The following is a 12,881-nucleotide window of genomic DNA, read 5'->3' as shown; positions in this document are numbered from 1 at the left end:
ACTACTTTGCTTCCCTTCTAAAACCTAAGCCAGCAAGACCCTTTCTTTATGTGTTCTAGAGTCAAAACGATGGGAATCCCTACATCCCTTCCGACCCAAGCTTGAACCCCAATCTCCTGACCTGTGCCAGAATGGAAGGCTGGGGTGGGGAGGGGGCGGGAGGTGGAACTTCCTCATTAGCCTGTAACATTCATGCTGACCTAGAAATCCCGGCAGTGACAACATTTGGGTTGACTCAGGAGGGGAAGGAAAGCTCCTAGGTGAGTGCTAATTGGATTACCCAGTTATGCCCCAGAGCCAAATGGCTGGGAAAGGCCAGGACATCAGGGTCTGGTACAGCGAAAGTGACACTCTTCCAAACTACTAATCCAGACCCGCAGGCTGTTAGACAATGGGATGGGACAGCTTGAACTGGAGCTGTCCTAGAAAAATTGGGGCCACGGGGTGGATGTAGGTCGGTGGCTTTCCCACCAGGGGATCCTTGGGGCCCGCAATGCTAATGGGGAAGAGGGATAAGGATGAGGCGTTGGGCAGTGTCTGGGGGTAGAGCTGTCACCCACTAGGTGCGAAGTCCGAAGCAAAGGAAAGTTGACCAGAAGTGAAAGCAAGTTAGCCAAATCCGCTCCGCCTGTGCAGCGGGGCTGGGCTGGGGTGGCGCTGGCACCAACCGGCGTCCGGCCGCCCCCGGGGGACACGGCAGCTGCCCCGCCGGTCTGCAGCCTGACCTCGGTGGGCGCCGAGGTTAACGGAGAGAACCGACGACGACAAGTGGCACACAGCAAATGAACATGGAAGCGGACGGCAAGGCAAGGCTTGTCCTTCTCCAGCCAATAAAAACCCTGGAGACGCGGCGAGACGAAGCACCAGACCCCGCAGCGAAGCCCAGCCCGCCCTCCCCAGCCGGGGGGCCCGGGAAGTCGCTCTCCCCGGAGGCCGCGACGTGCGAGGCGGGGGTGTGCGGGCCTGGGACACGCGGAAGCTCTGGCGCGCAAAGGGGCAGCCGGCGCCTCGCGCGGCCCCGCAGGCGAAGCCGGCGACGCGCGGGCACCTCCCAGGCGCCGGGAGGGCGAGCGGCGCGGCTGGCACGGCCTGGTGGCCGAGTAGGCCCGGCCGCGAGTGGCACGGGAGGGCGGTGCCCGACGCCCAGCGCGGGCCCCGATGCCCTCCTGCCGAGAACCCTCCCCCGCCCCGACACTGACCTGTCCAGGGCCCGGCTGGGCCTGGCCGGGCGGGGCCTACGCAGCCCCTCGGCCGGGCGCCGCCTCGCGCGGGGTCCCGGGCCCGGGCGGGCCGCCTCCTCTCCGCCGGGAGCCTCCGAGCCGGGGCCAGGGGCTGCCGCGGCGCATCCGAACGCACCGGCCGGGCCGGCGTCAACAAAGGGCGGCGGGGACGCGAGGCCGGGGCGGGGGCGCGGGCGGCGGCTGGGATTGCGCGCGCGCGGCGGGCGCTCGAGGGCTGCAGCCGCCGCGGAGACAATGCGACGCGTCCGGGACGGCTCCCGCGGCCGCCTCCGCCGGGGGCGGGGCCGGCGCGCGGGGCGGGGCTGGCGCGCGGGGCGGGGCCAGGGCGCGGGGCGGGGCCGGCGTGGACGCGGGTCCGCGCGCTTCCTTTGTGCCGCCGAGCCCCGCCCGCGCCGTCGCCGGGGCTCTGCCGGGCCCGGGGCGCGACAGCCGGAGTTTCGGTTTCAGGGAGGCAGGCGGTGGGCCGCGAGCACGGCCGCCGTGACCGGTCTGCGAAGCGCCCCAGTGGCGGGGCGGCCTGCGAGTCCCGCTACGACCGTCGAGTGTGTAGGGCCTGGGTGGGGGGTAATGGTGATAGAGACCACCAGGCATGAAGGGCCGAGGTGCGGCACGGCCTGTGCTGTGCGCACGCAGCCTCCCTGGCTGTTCACCGTAATTCTCCCCACCAGGGACTAAGGGCTCCGGCCACAGCTCCAGACAGCTGGTCGGCCCCGCGGCCCGCCGCGAAGGTTACCCGAGGAAGTTGCTGCCCGCAAAACGCAGCCCGAGCCCGGGAAGCATCAGCGCTCGTCCCGGAACGCACCGGGCTCAGGGCTCGTCAGGGAGCGCGCTGGGCTGTGGACGCCAGGGCGTGCTGCGCGGGGCTGCACGCACACGGGGCCGGCTGGCACACAGGGCTCGCTGGCCCTTCTTGACCTCTCCTTTCCCAGCGTCCCTGTTCTCTGGACTTTTCTACCGTCCCAACTTCCTTCTCTGTCGCTCCTTTTCCTTTGCAAGGCCTCGTCCCCTTCCTCTTGTTTCCCGGCTTTACATTACTTTAAAAAATGTTTTTGACATTTATTTATTTGAGAGACAGCTCTCGACTGCTCCACAAATGCATGCACAAAAGGCAGGAGCTGGGAAGACAATCCAGGGTCGCCTACGGGGGTGGCAGGAACGCACCTGCTAGCTGTCAGGGCCACCTTCCAAGGTCCACACTAAAGGAAGGTGGAGCCAAGAGCCAGGGATGGAAACCTAAGCCAGGCGCTGCTATGCGGCATCCTAACCTGGGAACCTAACCCGGGCACTCGAAGGTGTCCTAGCCTGGGAACCTAACCCAGGCACTGCTAGGCTGGATGCAGGCATCCTAACCTGGGAGCCTAACCCGGGCATGCTAGGCTGGACGCAGGCATCCTAACCTGGGAACCTAACCCAGGCACTGCTAGGTGGGATGCAGGTGTCCTTAACCTGGGAGCCTAACCCAGGCATGCTAGGCTGGATGCAGGCATCCTAACCTGGGATCCTAACCCGGGCATGCTAGGCTGGATGCAGGCATCCTAACCTGGGAACCTAACCCGAGCACGGCTAGGCGGGATGCAGGCATCCTAACCAGTCCCTTAAACTCGAGGCCAGATGCCTGCCCCACACTACTTGATACTCTCAGACTGCTTATTTCTCTCTCTTTTTCCCATGCCTTTCTTTCCCCTCCACTGTTTTGCAAGCCCCTTTTTCATTAATGTGCACATCCTCTGCCTGCCTCGCTTTCCCCAGCCCTTCTGGGAAAGCTCCCCCCCCACCTCAAGGTCCAGACTCACAAGAGCAGCGGGCAGCGTTGCCCAGATTGGGACAGACAGGAAGCGCTGTGGCCTCTGCATGCCACACAGGCGCTCGGCTGAGCCGCCGCACGCGGTGTGGACGTGTGCGAGTGTGGCCGTGGCCCAGTGGAACTTTGTGGACAGCTGGAATTTCACCTACTTTTCACAGCTCACGAAACTGTGTTCTTATAACTTGGGAAAGATGTTTCAGCGACCCTTCTCGGCTGTGGACGGTGCAGACCCGGCCAAGCGATGGATGCAGCCGCGGCCCGCCACTTCCTCCCGGCAGTAGACTAACGTCAGCTGTCGGCCGCGGCTCTTGCTTTTCGTCCTCCAACGCGCGTACCTCGAGCCCTTCCGGGACGCCCCACATTTCAGTTTGGGTGGTCCCTTGCCCCTGTGCGTGGAGGCAGGCAGGGGACAGACCCCGCTTCCTGGGGAACCGCCTGGCGTCCACGGCGCTTTGTCTGCGGTGGGCGATTGCACGTGCGCAGGGTGGGCCGCAGAGCCCTTTGCAGCGGCCTCTGCTGCCAGGCGCTGACCGGTCCAAGAGCTGGGCCCTTGGGAGCGCAACTGATTTCAGAGAAAGAGGGGCTGATGGCCTCCCGGACACGATGGAGAGAGGCAGGCGGCTGGCAGCAACTCAGGGCTTGTTGGGTGACAGATACTTCAACCCTAAGTGCTGCTCCCCACCAGCGTGGACACGACGTGTGTCCTCGCGTGGGTCCTGGAGGAAACGTCTGTCACCAAATCGGTGGAGGAGGGAAGTTGGAGAGGGCAGAGTTAAGCAGAGGAGTCCGGAGAACAGTATCCAGATATGGAAGATCCCTGCCTCACCACTTTCTTATCTTTAAGATGCGAATAAAAAGGGGCTGGAGTTCTGGTGCAGCCGGTTAAGCCATCACGTGGTATGCTGGCATTCCAAATGAGTACCAAGAGTTCCGGCTACTTCACTTCTGATCCAACTCCCTGCTGATGCTCCCGGGAAAGCAGGGGAGATGGCCCAAGTGCTTGTAGGAGACCTGGGTGGCCACTTGGGGAGTGCACCAACGGATGGTCTCTCCCTCTCTAACTCTGCCTTTCAAGTGAATAAATCTAAAATTTTTTTTAAATGGTGGGACTCCCAGCCATTGCGGCCATTTGGGGAGTGAACCATCAGATGGCAGACCTCTCTCTCTATTGCTCCCTCTCTCTGTCTGTAACTCTGCCTCTCAAATAAATAAATAAGATATTTAAAACATGGGGGGGAAAAGTATGTAAATCCTGGCAGAGAGGGCTCAGTAACTGTTAGTTATTCTATTTTCTGGGCTAGAACTTTGGGCTAAATTCAGAAGATAACATTTAACAGATTATAATTAATTATAGTTTGGTTCTAAGCATAAATCTGAGACTGAGGAGACCTGGCATAAGAGTTCATATAAAAGGAAACCTCAAAAACAAACTGAACCCAGGCCGCTGGAATTCAGATGACACAGCACCCGACCCGGTGTCACCCCTATGGGGTCAGAGGAGTTGATGTGGAGCCACTGGGGCAGCGCTTGGGCAAGGGAGGGGAAGTGCTGCCCTTTCACACGGGGTGGCCCAGAGCCTCTTCGCGGTTTTGTTTTGTCCTCTGAGGAGTGGGCACTAGAACATTTGCCTCTCAGGGGCATTACGAGTGAGCCCACGTCTCAGGGTGGTGCCCAGTACATAGTAGGTGTTCAACAAAGTCTAATTCCTTCCTGCTGTACCAGAGGGATTTCAGAAACAGTCCTGCCTATGCCTTAAATAGGCAATAAAGACAAGTGGCTTTTTATATTTGATACCGGTTTGCTTAATTTGGGGATCACATTTTGAGAGAATTAATGAACAGCCAATCATGACCAGGATGGTGGTCCTGACGGATGTTGGTAAAAAAGGAAAACTGGAGGATCTTTAGCTTGATGCCTGTCTGTCTGTCTGTCTGTCTCTCTCTCCCTCTACCCCTCTCCCTCCCTCTCTGAATGGGTGAGCAAGAGACCTCCTAACTGTGTGTAAGCACTCTGAGGCACACACTGCTACAACTAACTGGAAGGACAGAATCACGACCAGCGGTGGCAAGTTCCAGGAGAGTAGGTTTCGGTGAAATCCCAAGAGCGACTTTCTGACAACCAGGGCAGCGCCCAGCACAGAAGGCTGCTTCCCAAGCTGGGCCCGCGTGTCACTGCCAGCATGCAGAGGCCACGGATGGCCTTCAGCCCGTCCTTTAATTTTTCGAGCATATTTTCTCCATATTTGTTTGCTTTCCTTTTTCTTGATCCCACCCCCTCCTCTTTATCGGACCTGTCTACCCTTGTTGCCCTACCATTTTCCAAAGTATTTTCTACGCATTTTTCCATCTTCAGTTTCCACACTGTTTCTGTCTTGGCTCTTCCTCCCCCCCTTCCTCCCCCCAGAGCTGCCGGCCATCCACGGCGCAGAATGTCACCGAGATCTGGGCCAGGACCGCTGTGCACACTGGCAGAGAGGGGAAGGAAGGCAAATGGGTGGCTGCAGAAGGCGGGGCTACCACTGTGACTCTCCCAGCAGGGTGGAGGGAGGCAGCAGAGTCTCGGGCCCTGGACCGGGCCCTCCCAGGCAGGTGACCTGGCATCCCAGGGTGGAACACAGTCCCATCAAAGGTGCCTTCTGTGAGCTGAACTTGCTCTGAATCCTCTTCTGGCTTCCCCTGGGCATTCCCTTATCCTTGAGATTTGGGAGCCATCTTGTTGTATTTCCCACGGCTAGGACTCCCGCTGACAGTGAATGAGGCAGGGCATCACAGCAACCGCATGCCCGCCTCCACTCCCCGAGTGCCCAGTGGATACCCATCTGATGCCAATGACCGTGGGCCTCCGAGTCCGCCTCTGCCATCATCTCTACTGTTCTTGCTCTGCTCTTTGACTCGTGCGTCTTTGGGTCCTCCCTGCTCACCCCTGCTCACCCCTGCTCACCTCATTCCCATCCGTTCCAGGCTTCCTTCTGGCTTCCTTGGGCTTGCAATGGCTGACCCTCCCATTCTAGATACCCCAAGAAAACGTGCCAGGGGTTGGCAAGGAAGGCCGACTTCCTCCCCTCTCCCCAGGGCCCCGCTCTGCTTCCTACCGTGAACTGGGGACTGCTGGACGTTAGGGCTCTTGGGTACAGGCAGGCCGCCAGGCACGGCAGTGACAATGGCTTGCTGATGCGGGGAGAGGCCAGGCCGCGACTCAGGCCCACTCTTCTCCCCAGGCGCCGCGTCTTTCCAGGCATCAGGGGCACACTGCTGGGGCTGTGGGGACAGAGAGAGATGGTCTTCCCACACACTGCCTCGATGCCCTTGGAGCTTGGGTGGAAGTCCAGGAAAGGGGAGCACTTCTCGTCTTTCTTAGAATGTCCAGGGATGACTTCCCCCACTCAGCCTGCCCAGGCACTCCTGCGGACAGGGGCTGTGGGACTGCCTGAACCAGGGCCTCCCCGTCTGCTCCTGGACCCCTGGGCCTGCTTACTCACCACTGGTGAAGCGGGCTGTAGTTGCAGGATGACAGCTGACGCGTGCTGGAACCTGCGCTGAGGAGTGTGTGACACGCCCTCAGGATGTCCATTCTGAGGCCCGGCATCTGCTGTGGGAGGGTGGCATTGCTGACTGCTGCCGGCCTTGTGCAGGTTGGCAGTGGGGCACTGGAGGGGCAGGGTAGGGGTCACGGGCCCTAGCGGCACAGCATGGGCTTCAGAGCTGGGCTGCAGGGCCAAGCTTGGTGGGACCGAGGCGAGCTGGGGTTGGGCCTGGGCTTGGAGCACAGGCCGTGCTTGCTGGCTGTGCTGTGGCTGCTGTGGCGGGGACGGCTGCTGCTGCTGCGTCACAAACTGGGGCTGGAGGTGCTTGGAAGATGACTGTGGGAGGATCTGGTGGGGCTGGAGTTGGGCATAAGCTGAAAGGAGAAAGACGGGGTTAGACAACGCGGCGGGACCCCTGCTCCGCTGTGCCCCAGCTTTCCCCCTCCCACAACCAGATTAAAAACTAAAAGCGACCTCCCGAACCCATTGTGTCAACTCTCGTCCCCTTCCTCTTGCACCACGAGCTGGGCCTGCTCTCTTCTTGCGTTTCACCCCTGCCGAAGCACTGGGCTCTCTGGGCTGCTCCTCAAAACCCAGCTCAAAGCCCACCTCCCCAGAAGCCACTTTGGACCGTTCTGGCTATGTGGGACACACTGGGGAGTGTCCCCACTCCCCCCACCCCCGCCCAGCTTTCACTTGCTGTCCCTGTGCCTGCAGACTCTGATGCTTCCCGCCAGTGCTGTGCGGCTGGTCCCTGTCCACCTTCTGGCTCTGCTCAGGCTGGGCTCCTGCGGGCAGAGCCAGCAGACACAGCAGCCCCCAGGCCCCGGCATCAGGCAGACTAGAGCTGCACTACTGTTTTCTTTTTGCTACAAACGGTGGAACCAGGTCCTTGCTATTTAACCTCTCTGGGCCTCAGCTTCCGGAAACTGAACACTGAAAAGAAAGAGAGTTTCTGCCTAGAAAGCTGCTGTAGAGATGAAAGGAGGCCAAACTGTGAGGATGAAACGAGAGGCACTGATACACCGTGCACAGCACACCACGCTTAGTCATTTCCAGCTAGAATTACAACCATTATTTCAGTCTTCGCTTAGCTGCCCAAAGTCTCCTGGGTGTACCTGTTTTGTGAGTGTTCATCACACTGGGGGATACTTTCTTATCAGTCCCCTTTTCCAGCCCATGAGTCCTCACAGTCAAAAATGACCATGGATCTCTCTTCCCAGAGCCTACTTCACTGCCTGCTAGCAAATGCTTTTACTCATGGCAAACTGTCCTGATCTGGAATTTATTTGCTGTCATGTGCTGCTGGTTTGTTCTTCCATTTCTAACCCAGTTGACTCCCTGAGGTGAGGATTCGTATATATTTTTAGGCATCCCTTCAGCCTCTGGCTTGCATCCTGAATACAGTAAAGATGCAGGGCGTTCAGCTCAGCCATCGCTTGTCCTCAGGCAGGTCACCGTGTCCGGCGGCATGCAGGTCAGCTGAGGATGAGGCCAGCGCTGCACAATCTTTCCTGCCTGCAGCTGCCCCTGCAGAACCTCTGGCCACTGCAGAGCCAGGGGAACAGAAAGTCCATAGATCAAAACCTCAAGACATGTTGGGGAATGTACCCCATTAACCATTTGAGGTTAATAAAAAGGAAAGAGTATGATTCAATTGCAGTATTGTTTGGGGGCCACATAATCCACTTGCTCCAAGTACTGCGGTAACTTTCTGTCTGGGCTCCCTAACTTCTCGCTGTAATCCATCCTACAGATGCAGTGCACAGATCGGACCTCTGACCAGGAACGCTCAGGGCCTCTCCTTTGCTTAGCGCAGCCCACAGCCGCTGGCATTCCAGATCTCTTTACAGCATAAACTCCCTTTTCACTTTCATCGCTTCTTTGACCTACACAGTCTTGATTGCTTGCAGAGCTCTGTACAGTTCGTGCCTGGGCTCCTTCTGTCTGGGGTGCCACAGATCAACTCCGAGTCTCCCTTCTGGGACCCTTACAGCCAACAGGACTTGTCCTTGTCCCAAGCTGCCCTGCCCTGCACTTCCCTGCCCTTGGATGCGAAATGCTCCCAGCAGCAGAGCTGGGGCCTGGGGGTCGCAATGCTTCAATCCGAACCCTAGTATTGTCGCTTGCTGGCTGTGTGGCCTGGGGAAGGGACTTGACGTCTCTGCTCCTGTGTCATCATCTTTAGGGTGAGGGTAGGGATGATCCCTATCTCACCATTATTTCAGAAAATCACTTGTTTTCTTTAGGAAGCAAGTTTTGTCATTTGTTCCCTCCAAGGTACCAGTGTTGCTCAACGAATGGACGACCATGCAGTGGGATTCCCCTCGGGGGATTCATTGGTCCCACGGGTGAGATGGGGGTCATCCCACAGGCCGCGATGATCTCGCTAACATTCTGGATTGCTGAAGACCCTGCACCTGGCCAAGCCCTGCTCACCACCACCACCCCTCCCCGCACTGGTGTCAGCCCCGCCTTGCTGATCTCCCTGCTGTTCTGCTCGACCTCATGTGTCTGTGTGCCTTTTTGGCTTCAGGTTCAGGGCTTCCACTTTCAGGAATGTCCTCCTTTCGCTTCGATGATTTCGAGTTTAATCCTTTGGCCGGGGTTCAGTTCCTGTTTTCTCTCGGTGTGCGTTAACCCTCCATTACCGGTTTTGCTCAGGGTTCTGGCGTGCTCTTTTTGATTCATTGGTGACTTAGCATCTCCTACAGACGTACTGCCGTGAGTCACGAACACCGGTTATTCCCCACACGGCAGCATCTTTGGAACTGGGCGCTATTACAGCCAGGGGACAGTCAGCTGAACTGGTGGTTAAGTCAGCTTAACTTCTTTCTTAGATTTAGCAAAATAAATAACGGCACTGCTTACAATCAGAAGTGACTTAGACGAAGTGAAAGGGGGCTGCTTTTATTCTTTTGTGTGTCTACGTCCTGCCTTTCTCTCTAGGCTGGATCCTTCTGAGTTAAATGTGCATCTGACTGTTATTCCTCTTCATTTAAAGGACACGCTTTAGCTGGCAGGAGTGTGTACTGTTTCACTCTCCGCACCGCCCTACGTAACACTCCACGTGTGCAGGTGCATGGCCACACCTGCTGCCAACCGCTGTCAGATCGATTGGTGCCTCTGCCTCTCCCGGGCCCTCCAAACAGTCTCGGGGTAGTGGAGGAGGGCGTTCCTCAGTGGAGCCAGGACGGGGGGCATGTCAGTTTGTGAAATGTCAAGGCACAGAAACCTCTCTAGAACTTTCTTCTCACTTCTTCCTAAGGTCCCGTAGCTTCATCTCTCCCCTGCACTCATTTGGCTCCCCAGCTGCTTCTAAGAAATGAAGGGAATGGGTTGGTTCCATGGGACCTCAGTGGCAGCTTCCGGAGAATCTGATCAACGCTTTCTGTTACACAGCAGGGAAGGGCAGGGCCCAGGGCCGCTATGGATTAAGGCCTCCTTCAGAGACTCCAGGCAAGGCAGCTTCCTGGCTGGTGCTCTAACCTTGAGTCACCTCCTTAGAATCTGAAGAAGCAACTTGGCTGTTTCCAAAACAGTTGTTGGTTAGCAACAAGAGGATGAGGTCTCCCTGCCCTTCGTCCCCTGCAGGAGGGCTGACTGAAGGCTCCCTGATGCACTCCCTCCCCAGCCCCAGGGCCCTGCATCCACTGCTAGGATGGATCAATAGCGGATCTATTGCTCTCAAGGCTTCCAGCTTGTAGGAAATACCTCACCATCCCAGAAATGCTACGACTCTTGCCCCAGGTAGAAGGGAGCTGCGAGCATAGGTCACAGGGTACCTTTATGCTCTTAGTTTTCTAGGAGTCCACTACAATTGACTCGAATTACTTGGCCTGTGAGTATGAGGGAGGGTGCCTAGGGAGAGGAAGGGCATATCACTTTAAGATTTAGAAAGTTAAGTGAAGATATACTTTCATACTTTCCACCATTCACACACTCAACAAACATTTCCTGGGGCCAGTGTGGTGGAATAGTGGGTAAGCCTCTGCCTGTCGGCTGTAAGGGTCCCCGAAGGGAGACTCGGAGTTGATCTGTGGCACCCCAGACAGAAGGAGCCCAGGCACGAAATGTACAGGGAGCAGCAAGCAGTCGAGACTGTGTGGGTCAAAGAAGTGATGAAAGTTTATGTTGTAGAGATCTGGAATGCTACAAGACCTGGAAGAAGATCTTGGCTTTGGCCTGGCTCAGGCCAGCCCTGGCTGGCAGCCATTTGGAGAGTGAACCAGTGGATGGTAGATCTCTCTCTCTCTCTTTCTCTAACTCTGCCTTTCAAATAAATAAATGAATAAATAAAATCCTTTTAAAATTTTTTACTAAGCATCTACTCTAGACTGAGTACTATGCGTGGTGCTGGCTAAAACCCAGTTCATAGAACGGATCACAGTCTAGTGAAAGAGACAGATGGTAGACAGACACCCTCGGCATAATTTGGTCAATGTTATGCTAGGAGATAAGCACAGGATATCAAGAACAAAGAAACAGTGGTTGGGTTTGGAAGCAGAGCAGGGAAGGCTTCCCAGAGGAAGTGGGTGTTTAACAGGATTCAGAGGTAGGAAGGTGACAAAACGCGCCTCTCGTGGGGAGGGGCAGAAGCAGAAGGTCCCGTGGTACAGCCAGGGCCCTGCACGGCAGCCTGCGCAGCGGAGGCCCAGGGTGTCTGCAGGTGAGGAGCCAGAAGAGAATGCAGCTTGATAGTATGTGTGCTGCCCAAGCCAGCACAGGAGGGGCCGGACTTTAGGTGGGGTCTGAATTAGGGTCACACCATCGAGAGGCCGCTCATCTCCAGCGGTGTCACGTGATTGGGCTTTAGGGAGCAACCAGGACTGGTGGACGCCGCAGGTCAGGGCCTCACATGCATGTGGATAGACAAGGAAGCCCTTTTTGGAAAGGCAGCCACGCACATTTTCCATGATGCATTCCCTGGAGGTTAGGGGCAGGAGGCACTTGAGAGGGGAAGGAGAGCTAAGGGAAGTGTCGTTGCAGGGCCACTCTGTGGTGGCTTTGACGTGCCTGGATGTCTTAGGCCTACTCTTGGCCACCTGGCAAAACCATCCAGTGCCCTCTATGTGCAGGATCCCTCGCCCTGTAGCTTGGGACAGTAACAAAGAAACTGGTGCCCGCACCTCTGGTGGCACAGCCTCAGTGGCCAAAGGCAAAGGTTTGCGAATGCAACAGCTCTGGGTTTGGATTTTGGTTTTGCCACGTAGAGGTGTGCAGCCTTAGAGAAACAGCTTCACCTCCTAAGGAGAAGCCAGGGAACACCATTCCCATCTTACAAGTAGGAACCGGGAGTCATTTCCAAAGTGATTCCCACAGTGTAGACGGTGAAGGGAGAGCTGACTTCATGTGCGACATGTGACAGATGAGGCGTGGGGCCCCACACGTGGCAAACGCTCAGAGACTGCCCACAGTTGAGTGAACAGCACGCCTGCAAGCACAACTTAGCACGGCAGGCCTGGTAGCCGCTGTGGTTGCCAAGAACTTTCTGGGTCATCTTGGAGAGATGGACAAGGGACAGGGTGTGTTATGCCACAAGGCAGGGAGGTCACAGGTAGATGACAAGGAAGTCCCAGAGGGGAGGAGTAAGGAAGAGGAGACAAGAGCATGCTTGCTGGGCTGTAACTCCTAGCAGAGTGCAAACCCTTGCTCACCTCTGTAGCAGCTGAGGTGCTTAGCATAGTAGATGCTAACAGCATTTGGGGAACTGAGCTGAATAATTAAGCAGAAAAACTGTGGATGGCAGTTAACGTATCTTCTTCATTTGTGAAATGGAATCATGGTTGTCAGGATGATACAAGAAGTGGAGGTAAAGCCTTTAGGACATCAGGGGAATGTGGTTTACTGGGAATTATTACTATTAATTACTATTATTATCATTAATTATTAGCTGGTAGCAGCCTGGGAAGCAGTATAAGAGAAGCTTGGATGGCTGGCACCGTGGCTCACTAGGCTAATCATCCGCCTGCGGTGCCAGCACCCAGGTTCTAGTCCCAGTTGGGGCACTGGATTCTGTCCCGGTTGCCCCTCTTCCAGTCCAGCTCTCTGCTGTGGCCCTGGAAGGCAGTGGAGGATGGCCCAAGTGCTTAGGCCCTGCACCCCATGGGAGACCAGGAGAAGCACCTGGCTCCTGGCTTTGGATCGGTACAATGCGCCAGCCGCAATGCACCTGCCATAGTAGCCACTTGGGGGGTGAACCAACGGCGAAAGGAAGACCTTTCTCTCTGTCTCTCTCTCTCACTGTCCACTCTGCCTGTCAAAAAAAAAAGCTTGGGGTGAAGGATTTCAGAAAAGAAGGAATGTCCACAGC

The 12,881-nt window shown here is 56.8% G+C and overlaps 1 protein-coding gene across 5 annotated transcripts in view; it reads right to left on the bottom strand.

The window, feature by feature from the left end:
• Positions 1-12,881, bottom strand: part of PHC2 (polyhomeotic homolog 2) — a 118,947-nt gene that overhangs the window by 24,780 nt on the left and 81,286 nt on the right. For 4 of the 5 annotated variants that reach the window (XR_016210204.1, XM_017350218.4, XM_008273724.5 and 1 more), the window contains exons 8-9: positions 6,524-6,942; positions 6,137-6,302 (exon numbers count right to left, since the gene is read on the bottom strand). Coding sequence is in view for 3 of the 5 variants with exons in the window: in XM_017350218.4 (XP_017205707.3) it covers positions 6,137-6,302; positions 6,524-6,942 (585 nt within the window). In the remaining 2 variants the exon portion in view is untranslated. Of the gene's footprint in view, positions 1-1,199; positions 1,520-6,136; positions 6,303-6,523; positions 6,943-12,881 lie in introns of those variants that run through there. The other variant, XM_051832059.3, reaches the window with a different exon arrangement.

Source organism: Oryctolagus cuniculus, chromosome 7, assembly GCF_051225735.1.
Source record: "Oryctolagus cuniculus isolate XC-2025 breed Fujian yellow rabbit chromosome 7, ASM5122573v1, whole genome shotgun sequence".
Classification (NCBI taxonomy): domain Eukaryota; kingdom Metazoa; phylum Chordata; class Mammalia; order Lagomorpha; family Leporidae; genus Oryctolagus; species Oryctolagus cuniculus.
The sequence above is the reverse complement of the archived record's forward strand: the minus strand, read 5'-3'. Positions and strand labels throughout refer to the sequence as shown.